Here is a 26320-nt window from a genome sequence, read left to right as displayed (position 1 = left end):
AAATGAACCAGTGCTGCCCACTGCCTGGGATCCAGCCCATAACAGTTAGAGGCACAACTGTGCCATCTCCTTTGTCTCTAAGGACTGCATCACTCTGCAAATTACAAAGAAACATTTCTGCAGAAAAGAAGCTTCATAAAGAAACTTTTTGCAGCCATCTAGGTGTACAATCTTTGTGCTGGAACAAGTGCTCAAAAACAACACCTAAGTTGTACTTAAAGATGCTAAAACAAAGTGATTCCCAAATCACTTCCAAATTCACTCAAAGTAATGCAATCTGCATTTCCTTTTTCTACATGGAGTTTCCTTACCATGCTCAGGAACAGCTACTGGCACACTGTGCCTTTTGTGCCCTGAAAAGCAAGCTGGGAACTCCGGGGAAAAACAAACCAAGTGCTGTAGATAGAAAGGCCAAAGGGAAGAGGCATGCTACCCTGAAATATATTTTTAATTAAGCACAGCTCATAAACACACTGTCTAGAAATGAAGCAATAAGTGAAGGTGCTGGAGGCAAAGCCCGCAGCCCTGCTTTTGGGCACTGGAAGTTTTTTTGGCTTTCTCCCTAGAGAAACAGTAGATGTTTAGAGCAGCAGTCACGCAGCAATGCTCTCACACATACAGGCAGATGTTGTCTTTGGAATGGCTCAGATGGAAGCCCGGACAGCTCAGCGGTCAGACAGCACAGCTCCGAGCACAGCGAGTGCACCGAGGGAGGACCCGGAGATCTCCGGGAGAGTTTAAAGCCAAAACAGAATGCAAGGAGAGGCCGCCAGACACGAGCAGGTAGGTGAAAGGAGCAGCTGGGCGGTGCCACGGCATGCAGCGGCACACGGTACACCGCCGACCCAAAAACACGAACGGAACACAACATTTAGATGACGCACTGAACTACGTATACTGCCTGCCGGTCTGTAACAGCACGCAACCAGCGCTCGCAAACAACCAACGTGGGAAGCGCAACCGCCGGGGAGCGGATGCTGTCTCCCTCGTTTCTCTACCCAACAGATGAGAAAAGCACACAAAACCTGTAACGAAGCTCAGAGAACGACGCAAAGCAGCACAGCACGGCTCCCACCCGCCGGCCGCTCACCTGCAGCACCAGCGGTTCGGGGTTGAAGGCGAGCGTGATGAGGAGCTGCATGCGCTCCGAGTCCTTCAGGTTGCGCAGCAGGAAGCTGCCCGAGTCCTTGGTCTCGGCGTAGCGGCGCACCAGGCGGTCGAGCAGGCGCTGCGAGGGGCAGTGCACCAGGTCGGACCAGCCCTCCACGGCGTCGGGGGTGAGCAGCCGCACGTCGCCGTTCAGGCTGGCGAACTCGGTGGCGTGCAGCGCCTGCAGCAGGTCGCAGCGCCCCCTGCCGGTGGCGCGCCGGCAGATCTTGGCGTCGATGTCGGCCAGCTCCTGCGCCGAGCCCAGGCGTTTGAGCACGACGCGGCGGCTGCCCTCGCGGGGCTCCCCGTAGCGCGCGAAGTACACGTTCTTCACGTTGAAGAAGTCGAAGAGGCGCAGGCGGCCCCAGCTCTCCAGGCGCAGCTGCCCGTTGAGGAACTTGCGGCACCAGCTGGTGCCCCAGCAGGCCGGGCACTTATTGAGCTGCAGGAAGCGCCGCTCCGCCAGCTCGTTGCGCTGCAGCGAGGCCAGCAGCGAGTGCGTGTTCAGCACCAGCGCCGCCGCCAGGCTGCCCAGCACCGCCAGCTTCACGTAGCGGTACAGCCGCCCCAACTTCAGCGACACCAGCCGCAGCATCGTCCCGGCCGCGCCGGGCCCCCGCCGCCCTCCCTTCCTCCGCGCCGCGGCTACGGCACCACTAAACTCCGCGCCGCCCCGCTCGCCCGATAAAAGGCGGCCAAGTTACGGAGGGGACGGCGGGCGGGGGAGGGGAGGGGAGAGGGGGAGGTGCCAGCGGCCCGCCGGCCCGCGAGACCACGCCCCCGGACGAGGCCACGCCCCACACCACGGACGAGGCCACGCCCCCCTGTGCCTGCGAGTGACGCGCTGTCCTCGCGCGCTCTCGCCGAGCGGCGCGATCCGCGTCGCCGCGTGGCTCCGCCCGCCCCTCACGGCGCAGCGGGCGCGCGCCGTTCCCGCCCACCGCGGCTCCGCGCTGCCCCTCAGCGGCGCCTCACGGGCCGCGGCCCCTCCCCCTCAGGCCACCACAGGCACTGAACGGAGGGAACGGGACCGCGAATGGGAAAAAGAGGGAAGTCCTCATCGCTTTGGGTGCGGCTGGAGCTCGCCCAGCTGAGCGCAGACCTTTGCGTTACCTGTTCTGTCTCAGAAGTGTGGAAGGGACATGGGATCGCTGGCAGTGTAGCAGTGTGCTGTTTTCCAGCTTCCATGATCTAAATATGTAGGAGATTGGAAATTGGTTTGTATTTTTGCAGTAGCACACTGCCCGTGAAGTCTTTTGCCATCTGTACATATGATTTATAGAAGTATCAGGGTTAGAATGGGCCTGTGGAGATCGAGTCCAATCCCCTATAACGCAGGTGAAGGCATCCGTACCTCTGCGTGCACACTGTTCTGTGCTGTTACCCTCGCAGCAGAGAGGTTCCACCTCATGTTTGTAGGGAACTCCCCGTGTTCCACTTTTTGCCCGTCCTGCTGCTGAAAACGACTGAAAAGAGCCTGGCCTCATCCCTTGGACTCCATTGGTACGTGTAAAAACATCTTCAGATGTCCAACACACAAATTTCACCACCAAGATAAAGATCTGCAGTGCGTGTGCAGCTCTGGGGCTGTCAGACACGGCCGCATCCCATGCACCATGTCGCACCCATCACATGCTCAGACTCAGTAAATGCTGACGTAGGGTCAAATCATCCAATTAGCAAGATTTAGTCTGCAAAACCAACGCTTTTTATTACAAAACAAATGTATACATTATTTAATTTTATACGTATATATTCTACTTGTAAATATTGCTTACCCTAACTCAGGTCTTCAGTATGGGCACACAGGATGATGACACTTTCCAAGTAATAGATCCTCAAAGCTGAACAGACGTTTTCTGAATGTAAGCTCCAAACTCAGCACCCAAACATGTTCACTCTTCTTTACACACTGGTAGTGGGATTTTTAATCTACCAATAATTTCTGTGTGACTTCATAGTATCACAGAATTGCATGAGTTGGAAGGGACCTTTAAAGGCTACCTGCCCCAAGCCCCCCACAGTAACAGGGACACACACAGCTTCATCAGGTGCTCAGAACCCCATCCAACCTGGCCTTGGACATCCATCCACCAGCTCTCTGGACAACCTGTGCCATTGCTTCACTAACTCATCTATTACAACACACACACAAAAAGATCCAGATACAAATAAATATATTGGGTTAATATTTATTTCTTCTTTACTCTCAATTCTTATTTCTCAAGCTTTAAGTGCTCTGTTGTAACAAAGCAGCTTGATCCTTCTGAATAATAACAAAACATCTTAGTCTTTACCAGATCAAAACATTTTTCAAGTACAAATAATCTTCTAAATAACCTTTTTTATATTATTATTCAGCAATGTAGTGCTCTCAAGTGGCATTGCAAATCCATAAATAAATTTGCCGTTTCTAAAAAATTCAGAAAACTTGTTCTGAGTTTTGGGGAAGTCTTTCTGAGAGATAAATGAAGGCTGCCATTTTTAGACAGTGCAGCTCTAATTCAGATTTACAAATTTTGCTTAAGACTGAAAAATGAAGAAAGCTGGGGCAGATTTCGTAAGAAAAAGCAAAAGAGGGAGAGCAGTTGGTTGAAAAACTAATTATTCTGGAATGATTTATGTAGCTTGTAGCTCTTAGTGTGATTTGTGAGTGATCCATTTCAAGGGGGGAAGGGAATCTGTTTCAAGAGGCAGGGAATAAAAAAAAAAAACCCTAGATAATGCACTATAATATATGCATTTCAAAATTTATTTTTCTAGGATTGCCTTCTCTCTTCTAAGTTCAAAATAAACTACAGTATTTTTTCCGTGAAGACTTCATTATATCTGACAGTGTAATTCATCACAGATTCCAGTGACTGGAATGAGAATACAGACCACCAGCAGAGAGCAAGCACGTGAAGTGCTCTGCCATGGCAGGTTAGTGCAGTTACACATGTCTTCGTGGTAGCTCAGCAGTAAGGTCTCAGTTTGCTCCACGTTACAAAGTGTCACTCTAACAGTTACTTGTTAACGCTGGCTCCATGTATGTGGTTGGTTTTTTTTTTACAAATCTTCCATAACAATGATGTGGGAGTTAGGCACAGACCTTTAACTTGAGCAGATATCACATATTGCCATTGTTTTCAGATACATCAAGAGGTGTCACAAAAATCACAGGCTGTGTGGCTATGGGAATGACTTTCAGTAAGTTTTGAAAAGACTTGAATAGATCCAAGCATTTTCTCACCATAAAGACAAAGCAAACTTGTGCCAAATTTAAGCTACTTGGAATCCAAATCTATGCAAAGGATTGATAACAGACTCTGCCTTACTAGGGTACTTAATTCTGAGCTCTTCTACTTCAAACTGCAGAATGAGCAGCTGTCCATAATGACAGCTATCTCAAAATCCTTGCAGATAATGGATATGGAGCGTCCCACTGTGTTTTCTGAATTGTTCTTTATAGATTCATTTCCACATTGAATCACATATCCACCTTGCAGCTTTCAAAATAGGGATGATCATGACTTTTAGGCAGACAAGTCTCAAAGATGTGCCCAGAAGAACAACTGTTGTAAATTCTTCACATTCATAATCAGAGTTCACTTTTTTCCATCCTGTGCCTCAGATTTACTGCATAGATGTCATTCAGAAGCACGCACCACAGGAGTGGCTGAAATTCCTGAGTATTTTGCCTCACTGGAGGATATCTTCAGATATCTATATTCAGTATCCTCAGGCATCTTTCAGATTTGATCTCTTGTCAGAAAAGAAGTACACATTGGAAGAAATCTGGATATGTGATTAGGTTGTGTAATCCATCTGTCCATCCAACCATCAGTTCCAGTTCTCTCAGAGACCAAGGGAAAGGGATGCTGTTCACAGCTGCCTGAGAATACGTAGCACAACCTCTGTTCTGTATTTTCCTTTCAGCAGAATAAAAAACTATTTTACTACTTTGTACTCCTTCCAGTACAACAAAATGAATTCAGCACGTGGTTCTGGAAAAATATTACCCCAAAGGTGTTCTACATTAATCTATTGTATGAGAAATGGGAGGGAGTACCCTTCTTGAATCAGCTGCAGTAAACTGGTGTTTTAATACAATTTTAATTCCTGCTTAGAGTAAAAGCAAAAATGATAAATAAGCAACAAGGTTACTTTTTCTATAAATAATCAGCACATTTTTAAATGGCTTGAAGTCTGTGCACATAACACAACAGCACACAGAGAAACATAACACAAATACTGGCTCTGTTCAATTTTTTGCCTGGAGCAGCTTGGCATTTTTCCCTCAATTTCTTTTTACTTTTAATTGGTAAATATTATGCCTAGAAAAGCTGAATAACATTAAAAGTTGTTTTGCTGAATCAACATCAAGCAAATTTGCTTTATCACCATGACATGCACATTTGCTGATTACAGCACTGAGCTTGAACGTCAAAATCAACAACAGAATTTTTAAATTCTCCTTTCCCCACATCTTCAATTATAAATCAAGGATGAGCATTATTTTTTCCCTCAAAAGTCAGCACCTATCTTTACTTTGATTTCCTGCAGGCTGTTCTTTATAATGGTGTAACAAGAAGGCTGCAGTGTTTTAGTCACTGTGTAAAGTCCATTTATAACTTTTTTCCTCATGTGAATCTTAAGATCTCACAAAGAATTACTATATGTTTTTATCTTCAAACTTTGCACAACAGTTTTCCATAAAGACCTTTTCTTTCAGTGCAGAAATGTTGCTACCTTTACCTATGGATTGATTTTGTATAGTTCTATGTATAAGTACTTCGCAAATCACCAGGTGGTTTTTATTATTACTTTTTCTTCGCATATTACAATTCATTAATAAATTTGAAGTTTTATTTTATAGTAATTAGAACTTTCATGGCATGGAAATTTGCTCCTGAAAAGTATCCTTTTTGTGCTGTTTTTACAGAAAGGAACCTGATAGAACTGTACCAAAATTAATAGATTTCATTGATTCCAAATTAATGGCCGATCAGTATTGTCCTGAGCCTGAAGTTAATGATTTCAAATGATTCTTTTATAATTAATCACACAGACTGCAAGAAAGGAACCGTTCCTCTGGGTGGGGCAGGGGATTGGGAGTGCGTGAGAAAAGAGCCCCAGAGCCAAGGCTGCAGCAGCACAGTGGGCCGGCTGCGTTATATCTTTGGCTAAAGTCTGACTGAAATCACTGCTGTGGTCAGCAGGTGGGCCTGCCTGCTGCCTCTGGGGGGAGAGGGCTTAGTTACCCAAGCAGACAAACTTTTCTGTTCCCCTGTTCTTTTTTTTTTCCCTGCTAATAGTTTACATAGAAGCAGCAATCCCAAGAGAGATGCTATAGGCACACCCAGGTTTCTGGTTGCTCTGTGTTCACATTGTGAGCTGAGAAATTATCGCTGAGTAAAGCTCCCTAGAATTTTTCTAAGTCATGTGGTGATCAGTGTGAAAGTTTTGATGGCAGCAGTTCATAATCCAGAGAGCCTGGGGACTGCTGGGGAACAGGAGGTCCTGATATGCTGTGTAGTATTTCATTTATAAATGAGAGAATACTGCACCTGAGGGCTGGCAGTAATTAGAGATTACCTGAACGTTGTGCACGCTGCAGTCCCTCCTGCAGGCATGCTGTGTTTGTGGAAGCTTCATGCAGAGTTAATGATAATCAGTTTCCCCATGCACTGAGTAGGATGTATGTGCTGGTCAGCTGCTGGGATTGCAGCAATGCCACCTTTCTGAGGGCTCTTTTCAACAGAATCTAGAATTTTAAATATAACAAATATTCTCATAGCCAAAAACATTCCTGATGCGTTGGACAAGGGTATGTACCTGGGCTCCTATATGGAGCCAGGAGTTGGACTCAGTGAACCTTACAGGTCCCTTCCAACTCAGGATATTCTCTTCTATCACTGGGAAAAAAAAGGCACCAACTCTCTAATTTACTCCATCATGTTCCTTCAGTGGTGACTGTTCATCTTATTGTAAATTGTGAAAATCTGTAATCAGGAAACTACATCAATGCTGTCGGCAACTTTTGCATTCTTCTTTACAAAAGCAACTATTATTACAACAAATGAATCTCTAAGTGACTATGGTAAGGTATTGCCATGGCAACCATCATCCACAACAGCAGCTGCTTGCTTTCCATTGCTGATGCATATATACATTAAAAATGACAATCTCTCTCCTTTCAGTTTTATTGTTTAACATTAACATTTCAAAAGCCACACATGCAGTGTCCAATAAAATTGATTTATGGGTTAGATTTATCTAGTCTATCAGTTTTAGTTTTAGATTTGTTGAGAATTAGCTAAGCTACAGCTTTCATATGATTTTGTGTCCTGAGAAATTAATGCACAAATGGTAACACAACGAAGTTCCTTATATACTGTTTCATAATATACAACAGATGAAAAGATTTTTCAGTAATGCAGTTTCAGAAAATGTATTTTCAATACTTACTGTTTTCATAGTAATTATAGTCAATAATTACGGAGTAGTTTTCCACCCTGACAACTTTTCTAGGGGGAATATATAATTGGGGCTTCTGTTCCATAGGCCTCCTTTAAAAGGCTTTTTAAAGTAGCTAAAATTCAGTCTACACTGTACTCCTATCTAACATTTTCAGAAAAGTCTTTAAATCTGAGCTGTGCCATTTTTATATGCTATTTAGGCACTTCCTAAACAAATAATTCACATCTCAGTTCAATTTTTGCAGAAATCCTTACGAATCGCTGATACATCTCATATGGGAAAGAGAAGAAAAAAGGAAGTGGCCTCCCCAAATCAGAGCATCAATATTTTCATCCTCTGTTCTGTATCAATTTCCTCAGAGGCAAGGTCAGTTAAATTACATACTTTCTGTACTTTTCTCCAGCTGACAATCTGCTGGTTACAATGCATGAACTCAAGGACTCAAATAGATTTTTCTGTCACGGTGTGCAAACTGGCACAAAGCAACCTTACAAATGCTGTTTGCCTACTCTGCTTTTGCAGATTTAGTGATAGCATAAGTGTAAGCCCTGTCAATTTTGAGTAGCATAGTTAGCTTTATGCAATGTATCTGTAGGTGCCAGAATCCCTGTTGCCAGATTTGAATGTTTCACGCTCCCAAACTGAAAGATCCAGTTATATTTCCATGCTAGAAAAGTTAGTACTGTAGTTTCCATTCTTTGCAGTACATTTGAAAGCATTGCAGGATTAAAACAAGAATAATGGAATTATTGTGTTATATCACTATTTAATGGAGCAATACCCTAGATAACCAATGATTTATTTTAGTGTTATGGGGCCGAATTGTGATATCATTTTCTTACATTCAAGAGAACCTACTTTTAATAAGTGATGCACTAACAGAATGAAGCATCATACAATAGTGCTGCTCAAGTGTTTCCAAGTAACACCATCAGTACATCTCAGTACAGAACAAAGATGCATACCTTTGCAATTCTGACTTCATAGCATTCTGAGTGATGCTTGAGTGGGGGATAATGTTGTGACGCTGCACAGATGGTGAATGGCATAAAATTACTCTTTCATTTATAAACAAACTCAGAGGTCCCTTCCAAACCCTACAATTGTGTGATTCTGCCTTATATCTTCAGAAGAGAAAGGACAGTAAAACTACTCAATGACACTTTTTTCTTTGAATCAAGGTTTTCAAGTTTCTGCAAAGACGGCAGGGTTTCTAGCAAGAGCAGCACCACGTATTCAGATAAGCTAAATGGAGCTTGAAGAATACCCACTAAGAAAATCTTTCCATCATATTTTTCCACATTTTTTAGTAGCACTAAATGGTGTTGATTTTATTGTCTTCAGTATATTATTCATTAGAGTACTCTGATTCAACCTATTTATGATATAGTAATATTCAGCAGAGTTCATACCAATTCCATACTGCAGAGGTACACAAGCACTTCTGAAAAATTAGAGAAAGTTATTTGGTGTGAATCTGATTTATGTACTCTGTCTTAAACTGAAGCAAAGGCAATTGCTACTGCAGATTTACAGAGCAAAAGAAAACACCATCTAAAGCATTGATTATAGGATGGGATTTTCTAATTACTCAGAAGATTCCAAACATATGTCACAGTTTTGCAGAAGTGACATGCACCATATCTGAACAGATATTTCTCAGTATCCCACTGTAATCCTTACATAGGCAGCCCTACTGGCAAGATCTCAGCTTTCTGTAATTTTGCAGTTACAGAAATGCCATTCTTCAATGGAAACCCCAATGCATTGTGAAATTAAAAAAATGGAGGCCCATTGGAGGTCTATTCCATACTTTAGCACATTGAGAACAAAGATATATTACTCTTATGTGGCAGAAATTGAAATGTAAGGCAGAGCAGAAGGAAGATATGCATCTTATCTATAGATAGTAGCAGCTTTTCATTCATAATAGTACTGCTGAACACTTGTATAGTAACTATTCAAAGATCTCAAATTCCTTCAGAAATACAAGTAAATTAAGCCTCCTAACATGTGAGAAATGATAGCACACATTTGTGTTGCAAAGTGAAGGAGGGCATTCTTGTCTCTCAGATTTCTGCTTTACAAGAATCAGACTTCATTGATTGTATAACTACATTTTTTGATTATCAGTTTTCACTCTGTGAGTTTGTCTTGCCAAAAAATTCAGTCTCTGAAGAAAGCATTGTAGCCCTTGAGCTAGTCAGGGTAGGTCTAAAGAGGAAAAAAAAAAAAAAACCTGAGAGGAAGTCTTGAGAAGTGACTTCAAATCACCCACGAGATTTCAGACAGTATTTTCTCTCAGTTTATATGGTCCATGGATTTGACTTATGCTATCTCCTCCAAATTCCACCTCAGCTCCTGTTTCAGCGCTGGGAACTCAGAGTTTTTCGTCAATTCTGTATTTTAGCTGAATTTGCCTTTCTCTGTGAGTTTTCTTACCAGACAGAATGTCTGTCCTGCTGAAAACTGCCTCTACATGAGGGAGGGATGGAACTAATTACCAGGTTTATATGGCAGACACTGCCATGAGCTAGCTGCAACGCGCTGTCTAACATCTCAAGAACAGTGAAATTGAAATATACATGAGGTGTTCAGTGTTGCTTCATTTCAGAAGCCTTCTTACATTTTTTAAAGTCTCTTTGACTATGCATTTTTAGTTGTTTTTAATGCTCTGTTTTTAAGGTTGTTGTTTTTTTTTGTTTTTTTTTTCTTTTTACACATCCTGAGTAGATCATATAAAAAGTGAGAGGAAAAAAAAGAGTTACTGTTTACAAAAACATTTTTTACTTTTATGTAAGAAAATGCAACTCTTTTCCTCCTTTAAATAATACCGTTCTGTCTTCTATTAGCTTTGTAGCAAAAGCTTACAAATGCTATTGCTAGTAACAGTCTCTCACTGATAGGAATGTTGGATACCAAATCCATTATTTAGAATACTTTTGAAATATTATCTCACTTACATGAAGAGATTCGAACAATTTAAAGTAATTGCAGTTCTTCCTCAGGACAAAGCATATTCTCTGTTTAATCACTGAGGTACTATTTACTGAAATAGAGGCCTAAATTATCTAAATAAATATGTAAAAGTCTGAAACAGGATTGATTTTTGTAATAAGTCAGGGCAGACTGGAAAAACACAAGTTGCAAGCAGCGAATTGCTTCTTTGTATGGCATTATCACCTTTATGATCTGCAAAACAAATGTGCCTGCATTGGATTTAGATTTCACAGAAAGAAAAAGCCATGCTGTTGCAGAATAACAATAATCTTTGGATGAGTACTTAGGACTATTTTGCTCTCTCACAATTCCAAGGATAGCATCTTTCAAGTGCTAATCATTCCAATGTAGCAATGTGTTAAAATGTTAAATTAGTGAAAGAAATTGACTCAAATGGGTACTACTTTCAACATCAAATGTCACACTATTTTCCAAAATAATAGTTTCAGTCAGAATTTTAAAAATGTTAAGATGGACACCAAAATTAAGCCAGTTCCCATTTGGCATGCAAATATTGCTCTGTTTGCCTACTGTGACAGCAACTCAATTTAACACATATTCTTACCAAAGTTTTTTTTATAATTTCTTAAATGTCACATACCTGCTGAGAATGATATGAAAATCTACGTAAATACATATATATATATACATATATATATATATATATATATAGAGAGAGAGAGAGAGAGAGAGAGAGAGAGGCAGTTATCCATTTTGGAGCTATGCTGAATTCAGTAACTTTAAATAATGTATTAAAACTTTTTTGCCAACTTATTTGCTAAAAAAATTAGCTCTCAGGTGAGATGCAATTTATGAATTTCCAAGAAATCAATTTACATGGAGGATTTAGGAGACTTGGGAGTTTTCACTGGGAACATGCAACCCTTTGTACTACCAGAATATTAGCATATTCTCACTATTTTCTGCTGCCATCTTTAGACATAAAAAAATATTTTCTTTCAGGTCCAATAACTGGCTTCTTGCCCACTCATAATGTATCCTTCAACAAATGCTATATGCAAAAGCAGACTCAAACAAAACAGTCTGCACTTCGCTGTCAGAATCACAAAGAAAACAGTTAGGCTTGAGCATAGACTCAACCTGACAAATATGCTCCATGAAGTAATTTACTCCATTTAACACCCCAAAAAGCACCTCCTTTTTTTTTTTTTTTTCATGCGGAGTGTATGAAGAATCACACTCAAACTCTATTTTTCTATAGTCCTTGAAGCAATAGCAGGAAGAAAGCTGAATACTTACTACTGCTTACTACTGTTTATCTCCAAATCCAATAAAATCCAGCTGGCCAGGAAGCTGCAGATTTTGTTATCTTCCAAAAGCAGTTTGATTAATTTTAGTTTGGAGTTACAGAATGTGTGGATGCACAGAAATCTTGGTTTTGCTGCTACAAAAAATAAACAAACAATAAAAAAGACCTGCTGAGGACCTATCCTTCTATCTTCTGTATGCCTGGAGGGTTGTACTCAGCAGGTAGAGTGTTGCCAGGTTTAGACTGTCAGACATGGTGGAGAGAACATTTTTCATGGAAGAACTCAAGCTGTGATCTCTAGATGAGATCAAGCAAGCAGCAACTGTATGTAAATCAAGTTCAACACACTTTTTTTCCTCCTTTTTTTTCTTTTTTTTTTCCCCCTTTTTTTGCCTTACCAAATTAAATACTCCAGTATAATCATTTTGGCCTTGATTTATGGAAAGGGATCAATAACTGAAATAATTGCCACTTCCATGATTTTTTCATGTATTCCTGACTGCTTAAAATGAGCATTCATACTAAAAAGACATTTGTTGTCATTTCATACATGTGCATTCTATAGTCATTACTCTGTGACTGAACCCAAACACAAGGTTTGTGGTAGAAGTTTGTGAAAAGACATCCTCCAAAACCCAGTGTTATGGATTTGTTCATTTAGTTTTGCATAAGCTATTAATCGAAGTTGGCATGTTGGAGATTTTATTCTGAGCATATGGAAATCAGGGATTTCATAATCTTGCCTATAACTTAGACCTTATGGAGGGTTTCTACTGGAAGAACTTCTGTTCTTCAGTGATACAGTCAGAGCTGATCTTCCCATAGCTTCATAGAAGCAGTGGATAAATAGGAGAATAATAATGAGTTCCTGAAAAGGCCACCAGGTAAAGGAACCAGTGACTACAACAGTCATAGTCATTTTGGTACAGCCTACAAAGCAAATGTTAAGCGCAATGACATATGAGGTATATCATTTTCCAAACTCAACTTGTACTTGAATTTCATTCCCACAACTTAAGGATACCTTAAGCAAAAGTAGCTCAGTGGCAGAGCTGGCTTTTAGACATTCTTCAGTGGTCATTCTCATCGCATGAAAAAAAAATTCAGGGAGACTACAAAGAAGTAACAGTCTGCATTTATCGTCCTTTTCATGAGGGATACCCCTTCTGTGACGTGAGCATGTTTCCTTGAAAAAGTGTACTTTCTTGTCACTATTTCCATGAAGCAGCAATAGGTGAATATTTCTCCTTGAAGAAAAACACGTGATGTAAGAGTTATCAAGATGTATGGTGTTCAGATGCTTCTAATAGAGTGAAACCAAAGCACATTTATCCCTTTGCAGGAAGTCGATTCCCTTTGTTATTTACACACATGGGAGCTCAGAAACAAACTGTGGTCTCACTGAAGTTAATGGCAAAACTCCCACTGACTTCAATTAGAACAGAATTTGGCTCACAATCTCATTACTGAGGAAAACAATTAAAAGAAGCTTTTACAAGCTGTATTGCTGTGTGAAAGGGCATGAACCATGTAGTAGATTTCATTGAACCCATAGCCAACAGTCATTGCTATAGCAACTGAGGCTCTAACAAAGGTAGTCACTGTCTCTGTAATCATCAGGTGTCACTATAGCAACCAGAGTTTGCAGAGAACAAGAGAAAAATGTTTGAAAACTGTCAGTTGAAAAAAAAAAATAGAGGTCTGAGGAGAAGGTTGGAACCAAAAGCAACAGAAGGCTAAAACACAGCTCACAGTGAGGAGCAATGATTGTCTGGAACCTGTAGGGAAATGGAAGACAGAGCACAGACAAAGGTTATATTTGACATTAGGGAGGAAGCAGTTCAGGCCTTCCCTTGGATAAGGGAAAAAAAATGGAGCATTCCTAGTAGATATGTCCAGTTGTAAATTAGTTATATTTTGGACATCTTTCTCTTAACATGGATTGCTAACTACAGGAGAGAAGAGCTAAGCCTTGTGTACAAAAGCAGTTTAAGCCCACTGAGATTTTCAAAAGCACCTACCTTCAATTGTTATGCACTTCTCTTTATAAACATAGTCCAATTTTATTCAGTTACTGAATGCAACTGGTGTTCTTGAAGTGCTGCTGTTATTCTAAAGAAACAATGGTTAAATGTTCATAGTGTGTCTTAATTACAAGTTTTTTAAAAGTTCTCAAGTGAAAAAAGGAACAGCTGCTGTTTGGATACTGGCAGAGATGTAAACAGCATTGCTCATCAACGGTCTATTTTAGTAAAATATGTTTTTAGTCAAGTAGGAAGATGTCAGGGTTACCTCCACACAAGAAAGGCCATCTTATATAAAAAAAAAAAATCCCCACCTAAAAATAGGAAAAAGCTTCAGTGATACGGGCAGAAACTGCAAAATAACCATTGTAGCCTCAAGTGAGTCCTGCTAATGTCAGGGAGACGGGAATTCAGATGGGACTTTTTATTTAAGCAAGATGTATGCAATCTTTTTTTGCTCAGTGGACAAAAATAATTCAGCTGGATGTTCTGGTGTAACCTGGGAGGCAGCTAAGCAACAGAGCCACTGCTCATTCCTCCTGCCAAAGGTGGGATGGGGAAAGAGAGAATTGGAAAAAAAGTAAAGCTCATATGTTGAGATAAAGGTAGCTTTATAGGACACAAAACGAGGAAAAATTATAATGAAATAGTAATAATATAGTCTGTACAACATAAGTGATGCAATTGCTCTCCACTCCCTGAGTGATGCCCAAGCAATCTTCGAACAACATCAGCCCTTCCCTCTCCCTGGCCTACTCCCCCCAAGTTTTATTTCTCAGTCTGACACCATAGCTATGTAATATTGCTTTAGCTAGTGTGGGTCAGCTGTCCTGGTTGTTTCCCTTCCCTTTCTTGTGCAAACCTCAGTTCTCCTTGCTGGCAGGGCAGCACAAGAATCTGAGAAACCTGTAACCTCGTGTGAACACGGCTCAACAGCAACTGAAACATCAGCATGTTATCAACATAATTCTCATCATAAATGCAGAACACAGTACCATAACAGCAACTCTGACAAAAATTAACACTACCCCAGACAAAAACTTGGACAGGGGACCAGAATGTATGCTCTGACAATGAAGTCACAAATAAATTATATTAATTATATCCACACAATGTCTAATTGAGTATAATGATGCACCACAATACATTTCTTAACTTACACCAAAATCCTCCCTTAACCTGCAGAATTGACAAAAGATTTAGTACTGCTAGAAGTCAGGTTTTCTTTTTATGAGTGAAGAGATCCCTCTAGTGGAATATACTTTCAAATTCAATTCATGATAAAGAATAGTCCTTTGTACTGTATTAGCCAACTACATTGGGTGTTTTTCTCTCTTGGTAACATTTTGCTACAGCACACTGTACTATAACTTTTATCTGAAGAAAGCCTCAAAATTTCATATTTCAGAATGAATATTTAGGAAAAGTGAAAAGCACCACAGCAATATACTTTGTCAGGCAGCACTGTGGTTTGGTTTTTAAGATGTAACTGCTTACCACAGTCAGGATACTTGCAGGCATGTGGAAGTATGAATTTTGCTGCATTTCTGTTGTTGCTGTTTTCACAACACAATTTAATCAGTCGTGTGACATTCATGAACTCACTGTTTTTATGGAAGGAGACATTATTACTAAGACCAACAGGCCAGGCCAGGAGAGAGCTGGTTGATCTTCAAAGCAAAAAAACACTCAGGAAAGCTGAAACAGTTGGAGTTGAAACTTGCTATGGATATTATTTAAAAATAAAAAATAAAAAGACTTCTATGAGCACGTTGGCAGCAAAATTTGGTATTGCAAATGTAGACCCACTGCTCAGTGGGACAAAGCACATGAAAAAGGTCAAAATACTGAACAAACTTCTGGCCTGTTTTTACTGGTAAAATCTGCCTTCACACCTCCCAGCATAGCAGCAGAGCCCGTGGGACTGAAGCGTTACGTGATGGAACGGGAAATAGACTTGAACCATTTTGATATGCCCAAGGCCCTAGTTCTGTATGGGTCATGCTCAAAGGTGCTGTGAAAGCTCTGTGCTATCATTGTGAAGCCTCTGGCTTTCAGCTTTGAAAGATGAAGATTCCTGATGTCTGAAAAAAGGCAATGTAATTCCAGTCTTCAACAGGAGAGTCTAGATAACAAAGATGGTCAGCCTGTCTGTGAAAGTTATAGAATAAACTCCCCTTGGAGCTATTTCCAAGCACACAAAGGAGATGATGGGGAACAGCCAGCATAGCTTTATCAAGGCTTCATCATGCCTAAACAACTGGATCACCTGATGATGATCACCTGAGATGTTTGTTTTTTGTGGATAAGGGGAGAGCAGTCGATTTTGTAAGACTTGGGTTATGGTCTCCAGTGGAAATACAGTGTACAAATTGGTGAGATATGAACTGGAGAAGTGGATTTGATAAGGTAGATGGAAAACTGTCCAGACCATCAGGCTTAGAATTGTGATCAGCAGTACAAAGTCCAATCTTATCAATTGGAATAGAATTATAGAATATAATCACAGTAGCAAAGAATTACTATTGATGTCACCCATGGACTGATATTGGAACTACTACTGTTCTATGACTTCCTTGGATGATGAGATGAAATTCACTGCCCTTAAGTTTGTGGACAAACTAAATAGGGGGGAAGCAGTCCATATGCTTGAAAGGTCGGGCTGCTGTTAAGGGGAATCTCAGGTTGGTGGAACGGGCTATCTTTACCATTGGAATCCTTAAGTTATATCTTGCTATCTAGATTGTTATATGATTTAATGAAATACAAGTAAAGCAGAAACCCTCACAGCAGCAGTTCAAGCTAAAAAATGGACATTAGCATTAAACCCATGAGAATAAACTTGGAACTTCATGATCCTGACATTTCTCAATTAGGATTAAAGCCTGTATATCAGTAGTGTTATTTTCTCAGAAATCCTTAATAATTCTTCTCATAAAAAAATGCACATGAGCATATCAGCTTTTTTTTGATATTGGTCTGTAAAGGTTGGTTTGTGTATGATTATTTCACTGTGTTGACCAGTTCATTATTATGTTATATCACAGTGTATACTGAATTTATTGGTGCTGAAAAGGGAGAGAAGATTTTCCTGGGTTGATATAATGACTGGAGACAGTGACGTATAACCAGAAATATCACAACCCTCTTGGGAGACTGAAACTCAAATTCTATTCAACTCAATCTATATTCATCATGGTAAGTATTGTGTTTTGATTAGTCAATAAAACAGACTACAAAGCAAAGAGAGAAATAAACAACTCTGACTTCTGGATAGGAAGATGTATTCTAGCAAGCAGAAATCATTTTCAAAGCTATTTTTCAGCGAAGAGCAATAGTTGTAATGTACTAGATATATAGATTATGTGGACTATTATTTCAGTCTCTAAAGACTACACGACCCATGTAGATAACTTATCATCCAGACCAAATAAGCAAGAGTAAAAACAGAGTTTGACCTCAGAAAAAAATGCAGACAGGATCAATAAAAGCCAGCAAATGAACTGATTTAATACAAAAACTCTCCTAAGCAGCAGAAGAATGGATTTTGAAACACACAGATAACTGGTGGTTGTAAACTGGCACTTAGCTCACTACTGTGGGCTTAGTGGCCTTAAGTGGCCTTAGCCCACGGGACCTCATTGGCAGTCATGTATCAGAGCAGGAGATAGAAAGGCAGATCTCCTGACTGGAATGGATTAGAGAAGGATAACCAGTTGTGATCCCACTAATCCTGTTCCAGTCTGTCTGGGGATTTTAGGCAAGAAAGCTGTGACACGTTCGTTATGAGGGCACTGGCATCGTGGTTGATCTCTCAGTTTCAGAGCTGATTTTGCTTAGTGTTCTATTTACATATATGTAGAGATCATACTGTATTCAGTTTCTTTTTACTTTTAGCTGTGCTTTACACATGCTTGCATAACAGCCAGCGTTACTAAAGCATTGTCTCTGGTTACAGTTCCCATCAACTGCAATCACTCTCTCTATATTTTTTTTAATTATAATATTTTAAATTTAAATTGTATTGACTATATTTTCCAAGAGGAGGCTGTCTTTACTGATTCACAAGACTCCTCTCACTTTCTAGTCAATCTCCATAGCTTTATAGTTTTTCTTAAGACCAGACTCCTACAGATGCAAAACTAAGGGAGAGAATTATAATTGTTCTGTCAAATACACAAAGGACACTTCATCAGGTGGAAATAGAAAATAAACGAGTCTTACTCCTTCACAAAAAATGTCAAGAGATTAAGACAATATTATTTGTATTAAGAGCATGATATTATTAAAATTGCCTGACATACTAAGTTACAACAGAAATTTTATCTTACCTCTGTCTTTGGCCTGTAAATCAATGTTCTAAATATATTCCCTATGAAGACTTCCTTCCTTTACTCGGTAACTTGTTCAGAAAACCAAAATATAACTTTTTAGTTTATCCAGTTCCTTTCCCTCTTGATTTATCATGCTACATGCTATCATGCTACTAGAACGTAAATGCCTCACAATATGATTGTTCTATTTGACCAGGAAACAAAGTAAAACTTGGAGAGAAGTTATCCAGTTAGGAGGAAAAGTTGTGAGGGAGCCGGATGCTACTGAAAGTGTGGTTACATACAAACACATGGCAACAGCTGGCACAGAAAAAAAATCAAACAGATCATCTGTTCACACTGTCAGCAAGTTTCCAAATGAGACCTCACTTCGAACACTGAGGTCATACTGATTCTTCCTTTACTATATTTCTTTTCACTGTCTGGACCTCTTCAGTACAGCTACTTCTGTTTAAAATACAGGAATTATCCCTCACCCATTAGAGCAATAAGCTCTCAAAGTATAAGCATCTTTTTATCAGTACAGTTGTGTTGAAGTTAAGGAAACTTACTTCCTTTAATTATCAGTAAAGAAAACATTTGCTTTGTCTTTAAATTAACTTGATAAGCCCAAATCCTATTCAGTAAGTGTCCCGGTTTCAGCTGGGACATGTGTAAAAGCCTTCCTTTAGTTAGAAGTCACCCTTCAGAAACCTTCAGCTTAATAAAAGAGTAAATCTTGGAACAAGCTTGTGGGTATTTTGCTCAGTAGAAACAAAAGAACAAATTAATAATAATAATAATATTAAAGAACCATTACATTTTCCCAAGGAGGGCAAAGATTTGTGATTCTGAAGCAAGACTGCTGGTATCTGAACCCTCCTTCCTAAGGACAATGGTGCTATTGTAGTAAAGCTTTTCTTGACACAGACGTCTTTTCTTACATTAAAGGAGTCCAGCACCTTCAGCGTGATTCCTTCTGATGACCCTTTGGTTCTTTCTACAACAGTTTCACACACAGAGAAACACAAGTGATTAACTCCTGCATGGTTTAATTACTTTCAGTAGGATATCTACTTTTAGAAAATTCTTCCTGAACGAGGTCTGGTTTTTTTTTTAATAATATTTTTCCATACAAACAAACACTTAGAAGCTCTAGGTAAAATTATTTATTGGGAATCAAAGCAGAGGAAACTAATACTAAACCAAATACTAAACAAAATACTAATTTTGGTCCACTAATGTATTGCCTGCCAATTTGCACTGCATTTGTGATAGCCAGCATAACTCTTAATATTTTTCTGAGGATAATCAGTATGTTCTGAGATATATCATATTCAAAGAGACAACACAAACTGCTGGGAAATACAGAATTCCAGTTGTTTATACATGCTAAAGTCTTCTTCCTTTGCTCCTATGCAATAAGCCTTTCATTCCTATGATTACTACTGGTTTTCTGTTGTGATGTGAACAGTATGCAGAAATACAGGTTTGACTTCATACTAATGAAATCTGCAAATCATTAGGTAAAATTACAAAAGAAAAGATAAGAGAAATATAAGTGAGAGAGATGACACTGTAGCTGCAGAGCAAAATCAGTGATAAATAGTTAAAAATAAAAATACACCAGATAACTGATGAAAAAAACCCAAAACATTCATTAAAAAGAAACCAGGCTCTGTTCAGTGGTGCCCAGTGCCAGGAAGAGAGGCACTGGGTACAGAATCACACAGGATGTTTGCTCTGAACACCAGGAAGCACTTCTGTGCTGTGTAGTAATAAAGCACTAACTTGGGGACCAGAGAGGCTGTGCTGCAGGATCTCATTGGAGATGTCCCAGAGCTCCAGCCATTACGTGGTCTTGCATGACACTGTGAAAAAGAACTGTAAGGAGACTACTTTTCTTTGCATGAAGTGAAAGAGAATCTAAATACATAAAATACTATGAAAGTAGCTTAGTAGGAAACCAAATTATTTGCTGAGTGAAAGTGATTATAAAATGCTTCAGACTGAAGCAATAGTGCCTCCTTAGAAATAGTCATTCTGTTATGAGCTACAGCCCTGAAATTACCAAGAGCGTAGACATCTAGGCATTTATTTCAAGTATTTGATCAATGTTTGATTTGGATACTCTATGTCTTTGCCCAGTGTCTTTTTAAAAAACAAATTCAGCAAGATTGTGAAAAAGAGTAGTGAGGAAAAGATTATTTCCTGTACTGAGAAGCAGAATCATTTTTTTCTTGATAGATTGAAGAAGAGAGCTTTTTTAGTTCTCTCCTGTACAGAACAGTACTGCATCTTTAGTCCAGGAAAGCAATCTTCCATGAAGATTAACTATTAATAGTAAGACAATTTCTTTTGGTTTTTTTTGGTCTGAGCAATGAGCAAATGAGTACATGTGGACAGCAGAGATGACATAGAGGAAAATCTACTGCTTTTACTCAGTTTGATAAGTTCGGGGTTTTTTTAATTACCTTTGTTTTCCCAGACCCCTCTGTCTACTTATAAGGAGATCCTATAGGATCAAGGTGAGTTCAGGGCCTAAACCTTTACATTCTTGTGCACTGTTCCCAGTAGGGGAGGTGCTCCAGCCCTCTGAGTTCCACAAAGATGATCAGAGGGCTGAAGAACCTCCCCTGAGGGGACAGGCTGAGAGTGAGGGGGCTCTTCAGCCTGGAAAAGAGAAGGCTCCTAAAAGGACTGTATAGCAGCCTTCCATTACCTGAAGGGGGCCTACAGGAAAGCTGAGGAGGGATTTTTTCTAAGAGCACGTAGCAACAAGGATGAGGGGAAACAGCTTTGAAGAGGGTAAATTTAGACTAGATATTATGAAGAATTTATTTACTGTAAGAGTGCTGAGACACTGGCACAAGTTGCCCAGAGAGGTCATGGATACCCTCTCCCCAGAGGCATTCAAGGCCAGGCTGGATGTGGCTTTGAGCAGCCTAGTCTGGTGGGAGGTGTCCCTTCCTATAGCAGGGGGTTGGAACTAGATGATCTTAAAGGTCCCTTTCAACCCAAAGCTTTCCATGATTTTCTTGAAAAAAAAAAAAAAATGAAACACCATTTTCTACGTTGCTTACACTTAAAAGCAGGGAAAAGATCTTGTTAAGACTTCTAAGGAGTAGTGAAGTAGTGTCACTCTCTTAATGTCAGTTTTTCCATCTAAAACTATTAACAACTACAGTTCATAAGTTTCAGATTGTGTTACAGAATGAAAACTTATGAACTTACGAATGCAGACTAGATTTTACAACAAAATCTGAGACATTGGCAGAGCCTGAGCCTTGCAGATGATTTGTGCATTTACAGCTGGAGCTAGTACAGTCCAGTGATGCAACTGTAGCATTAAAAATGAGACAGGGCAGCTTTAAGACAGAAACAGGAAGCTGTAACTAGAATCCAGCTGAATTCTGAGCTGGGGCACTTTACCGTGAGGCTGCAAATCAAGCAGATGTGCTTGCTGTGAATTGCTACAGTGTCTGGACTTTTCTATACTGAAGGTGATAACACCTTCCTTCTTCTGTGATTTTTTTTCCATTGTTTTATATTGCATGTGTTCTTCATAAAGGGAATGAAATGGAGAAGTTAAAGAAATATGCATTGCTGAAAGATGAAGATCAGTTTTATCACGAGGGAGCTGTGGAGCTGCTAGTCTTCAACTTTCTGCTCATTCTCACAATATTAACAATTTGGTTGTTTAAAAACCACCGATTCCGCTTTCTGCATGAAACTGGAGGAGCTATGGTTTATGGTGAGTATAAATTCAAGTGCCATTTTAACATGGGACTAGTTGCATATTTATAACTGTGCACTTGATCTCAAGTGCTGACAAAGCTCAGAAAATGCACTGAATGAAGTGCCATCAGCCCCTTAAATGTGCAGTAAAATAAGAATGTAATATAATCTCTTGTGAAGTAGCTACAGGTTGACTTGTTGAGTGAATACCATGGGCTGAATAACCTCAAGATGGGGCAGGTTATGTTCCTGTACAGGCAGACTGCCACTGAAGGACACTCCATGAGTCAGAATTTATTATTTCTAAAAATACAAACACCCACAGTCAAATAAATGATTTAACATGCATATTCCACACACTTGTTTTGTGTAACAAAGTTTTAGATTAAAGAGCTTTGTGAATCTACTCATGTTATCTAAATGAAGTTTAAATCACTTTGAGACATTTTTTTTTCCTCACAGTGCCTTAGAAAAGCAGACTATGAAGAATGCCTCTTGAGTCATCTCTGAATGCTGACATTGTACTGTAATTTCAGTTTGCCTGTCCAGTTCTAATCTTCTTTTATGCTGTTTTTGCAATACCATGCATCACTTTCATGTAGAATCTTTTGCATTTCCCACCAACAAGAATTACTCACAAGTTGTATAGACTTATGTGTATAAGGGTTTTTCTTGCCATTCTCTCCTGATACCATTTCATTTTCTCATGTGTGATTTTCTATTCTGTAACCGTAAGACACACGTGCAGCCTGTGTATAATTCTCAAAATGGAAGAAAAAGATATAAATCTACAGCTCTGTCACTGCTCATCTTAATCCAGGACTATTTCGATTGACTCATTCTTTGCACATTATAGATACTTCAGCAGTGTAATACCAAAACCAATTTTCTTAACTAAACTAGTAACTAAGCAAACTAGTCAACTTGTAAACTAGTATTGTTACAATTGCATGGGTAACTTCTATAATAGCTTTCTCTGTTATTGTGAAGTTTCCTGATGATATCTGCTGGAAACTGATAAAAAAGCATACTTACCATAGCAGATATGAAATGTGAGGAACTACATTAGACAAATAAATTGGGATTTAGAGTTCTATCTTCTTCTGCTTTGCCATCTGCTCTAGCTCCATTTTGCTGCCTGCCTAGAACACTTTCTACATGTCATGAAGATACCAGCTCTCAATATTCTTTTGATCAGCGAAGAGATCAGTGCTCCAGCAGGACAGAGTTTTTGAATTATTAAAACAGTCATGAACCAACGAAATGATCCTCATGGTTGCAAATAAGCTATTTAGACTTGCATTATTTATGGTGACCTTTAAACACTGAAAAATGTCCATTGATAGGATCTAGAAAGTTGATCACGCTCTTTCTATTCTTCCAAATTTTGAATATGAGTTTGGGTATTTTCAGTATTATGAAATTGTGATCATGAAAAGAAACTTGAATTTCTGAGGTAATGATAGTGTCAGACAAGCTGACAGCAACTTCAGGAAAAAATCAGTTCAGGAAATCCTCATAGCAGCAAGTACTGACAGGTAAATCCTGTCTTCACTCACAGTGCAGCTAAGCCTGAGTGACTTTGCTGCAACTGATTTTCTCCTACACAATTTGTGTGTCTTCATTATCAGAATAGTTATTTTTAGGTCTGTTCAGTATTATTATAATACATCTGCCCTGCAGTTTGCTTTACTGTAGTCCATTGAGCTATTTACTAGATATATGAATGGCAGCAAAAGAAGCCAACAGTTTTCCTTCAAGTGATAGAATATTGCCACTTTTTTGCAGACTGTGTCCTACAGTATGATGGATGGGTCTGCATTCCTTATCAAGGCAGCATGCCATCAGATATATAGCAATGGATGGCATGGGGAAGTGAAATACAAGGAAAATCAGGAAGAAAGAACAGAAATACAAACACAGGAAGTTTTGAATTTACTGCAAAATGCTGAACAGACACAGATTAGGCACTAAGAACATACTGATAGAGTGTTCTATTTAAAGTATACATAAATTTTTCCCCCTTCATAAACTTCCTAGGTAAATGTATCTTTAGGCTGAACAACAACAAGAAAATACCGTACTTGAAAATAGTCCATTTAGAAACATTAAAAATTGAAAATAATTGATGTATTAATCAAATCAATGTTGCTACACTAAATATAACCCTATTTACATCCATAACCTTTCTGTATTTACCAAAAAACAGAAAAGAACACTTTTAGTTTAAGCTCATACATGATTTTTTCTTGTTCAAATAGCATTTACCTGTAGATATATAAGCAGATATTTCAGGGTGTTTAGCTTTTAGTTGCTTATGCTCTCAAGTTGTTTTGTTTCAGCACCCAATAGAAAGGTCTGTTACTTGCAAAAAACAAGGAACACAGACTTACTGCTTTTTGTTCACCACTCTGTTCTCTGGGATCTTGGGGAACAGGTTTCTCTGTATACTATAGCATTTTTTGACAACTTACTTTCAGGTTTCTGTATATCAAGGAGGCAGGTGAATATGAAAGAGTACTGTTGTGCTACCCTGAAAGGAAAGAGCAAAATTAACATATTTAGAAGATAAGCTCTAGAGTAAGCACTTTCTCAGACACATTGAGGGTGCACACACAAAACCAATTGAAGCTTCAAAATAAATTGTGAATGGCTATTTCTAAACCCTAATGGTCAGTTCATGCAGGGCTGAATTTCCTCTAGGTTGCTAAATCATAAATGAGGTCTGTTGCAAAATTTCCCATAGAACATATAATTCACAGCCCTCTATTTTAAAATGGAATCATCCAGAGCACGATGAATGAAAAAAATAGACTGTAAGCAGCCAAAGTTCTCATGCACCTCAGAATTTAGGTATCAGAGCTGAGGTGCAGATGCTACCAGTTATGTGTGATTAGCAGGTTAAAGTACTGTTAATTCTGGTTGCCAGTCTCCAACCTTTACCAAACACTATCAAAAACAAAACAAACCATCATTCCATCAATATGTTGACGTTATCTGCTAGTCTCATTAACTCTAGTTAAGAAGCATTCTCAATTTGAATAATTCTCACACTAAGGAATACAAGACAAAGGTGAGGCTGATGAAAGGCACACCTGCTTTTAAAGCTGTGTTCTATAGAACTGATTTGCCAGAGTGAAAGGAAAACAAATATAAGAACACTGTCATTTACAGCACTCAATAGAAAGAAATGGTTCCATGGTGAGAATTCTGAGCTACTCCATGAAGTTTGGAAGGGATAGGAAGGCTGAAATTGGAGGCCTAACACTGCCACCCATCATAGCTGAACTCCTGACAGGTGTGCAGTGGGAATATTGGTAAAGCATTAGGCTCTTCTGAAGGTTCCCTAAATAGCCTCATTTAAAGGAAAGCTGACCAGACAGCAAAGTCCTGGGAAAAATAAACAAATCTTGTTTAGCTCAAGAATTTGGTATGGGTGACTTAGAAAATCCCCTCCAACACTCTTCTGTATGATTAAGGATTTTATTCTGCTGACAGAATAAGCAGATGGAAAAATTACATTAAAGTTGAAACATGGCTCAGATCTTAGAAATTGGCTTTTTTTCATGGAAAATACATTGAAAATGGTTACCATGGTATTTTCCAAAAGCTTTTTTTCTTTAAATAAACAATAAGGGATGTTTTAGAACATATGTTACAAAAGCACAATTTCAATTTGGAAGGTGGAGTAGCAGAAAGAAGAATCCATTATCCATCTACTTAATAATGAATTATTTATATTTGAATATAATCTGGACTCCTGAATGTTATCATTAAAGAGATTATTATGTAATAATTTAAAGAAGAAAGTGCATTCCATAAACCATAACCCTACTAAAATATTAAATATGCTCTTCCCAGATTTTTAATTCACCAGGGTTTTTTATCTAGGGCCTTTAGCACGTTTATTACTGAAGGGACAATACTATCCCACCACCCTAACCGATCCCTGCAGCATGCTGTGGTGCTATAGCAATTGGCTTTGTCCAAACCTTCCATAGCGAATTTGAAAACAGTCTGAAGCAACCCATCATTAGAGATCCCAGTTACAGTTTGTTCAAATCTAAAGCGGTGTATAATGCACTTGAAAGCTAAAAGGACCTCAAAGCCCCATTGATGCCCTGAGATAATCAATAGTTAGAACGTGCTGTAATATAATTTCCCTAATATGTGTATGCTATTGATGATTCCCAGTTTCCCTGTGCTTTCGTTATCGTTTCATTGTTTTATGGCTGAGTGTATTATCCAAATCTGAACTTCATCTGAGGGTCAGAACTAAAGCTGTAGAAGAAAATCCAAAGGCTGACTTGAATGGCAGTTGTAATTCTCAATCAGTATTGATCATTTCTTTAACAAATACTGTT

At 39.3% G+C, this 26320-nt stretch overlaps 2 protein-coding genes across 4 annotated transcripts in view; one reads left to right on the top strand and one right to left on the bottom strand.

Annotated features, from left to right (window-relative positions):
• Positions 1–1744, bottom strand: part of DIPK2A (divergent protein kinase domain 2A) — a 148140-nt gene extending 146396 nt beyond the window's left edge. For both annotated transcript variants that reach the window (XR_010622909.1, XM_065748032.1), the window contains exon 1: positions 1091–1744. Coding sequence is in view for 1 of the 2 variants with exons in the window: in XM_065748032.1 (XP_065604104.1) it covers positions 1091–1744 (654 nt within the window). In the remaining variant the exon portion in view is untranslated. The remainder of the gene's footprint in view (positions 1–1090) is intronic.
• A 19920-nt stretch (positions 1745–21664) lies between these two features.
• SLC9A9 (solute carrier family 9 member A9) overlaps positions 21665–26320 on the top strand; it is a 174994-nt gene continuing 170338 nt past the window's right edge. For both annotated transcript variants that reach the window (XM_065748030.1, XM_065748031.1), the window contains exon 1: positions 21665–21972. In XM_065748030.1, coding sequence (XP_065604102.1) covers positions 21798–21972 — 175 coding nt within the window. In that variant the 5' untranslated portion in view covers positions 21665–21797. The remainder of the gene's footprint in view (positions 21973–26320) is intronic.

Source organism: Cyrtonyx montezumae, unplaced genomic scaffold (assembly GCF_038088225.1).
Source record: "Cyrtonyx montezumae isolate F1298 unplaced genomic scaffold, pur_monq_1.0 scaffold_5, whole genome shotgun sequence".
Classification (NCBI taxonomy): Eukaryota; Metazoa; Chordata; class Aves; order Galliformes; family Odontophoridae; genus Cyrtonyx; species Cyrtonyx montezumae.
This window is presented reverse-complemented; position numbering and strand designations above follow the sequence as displayed.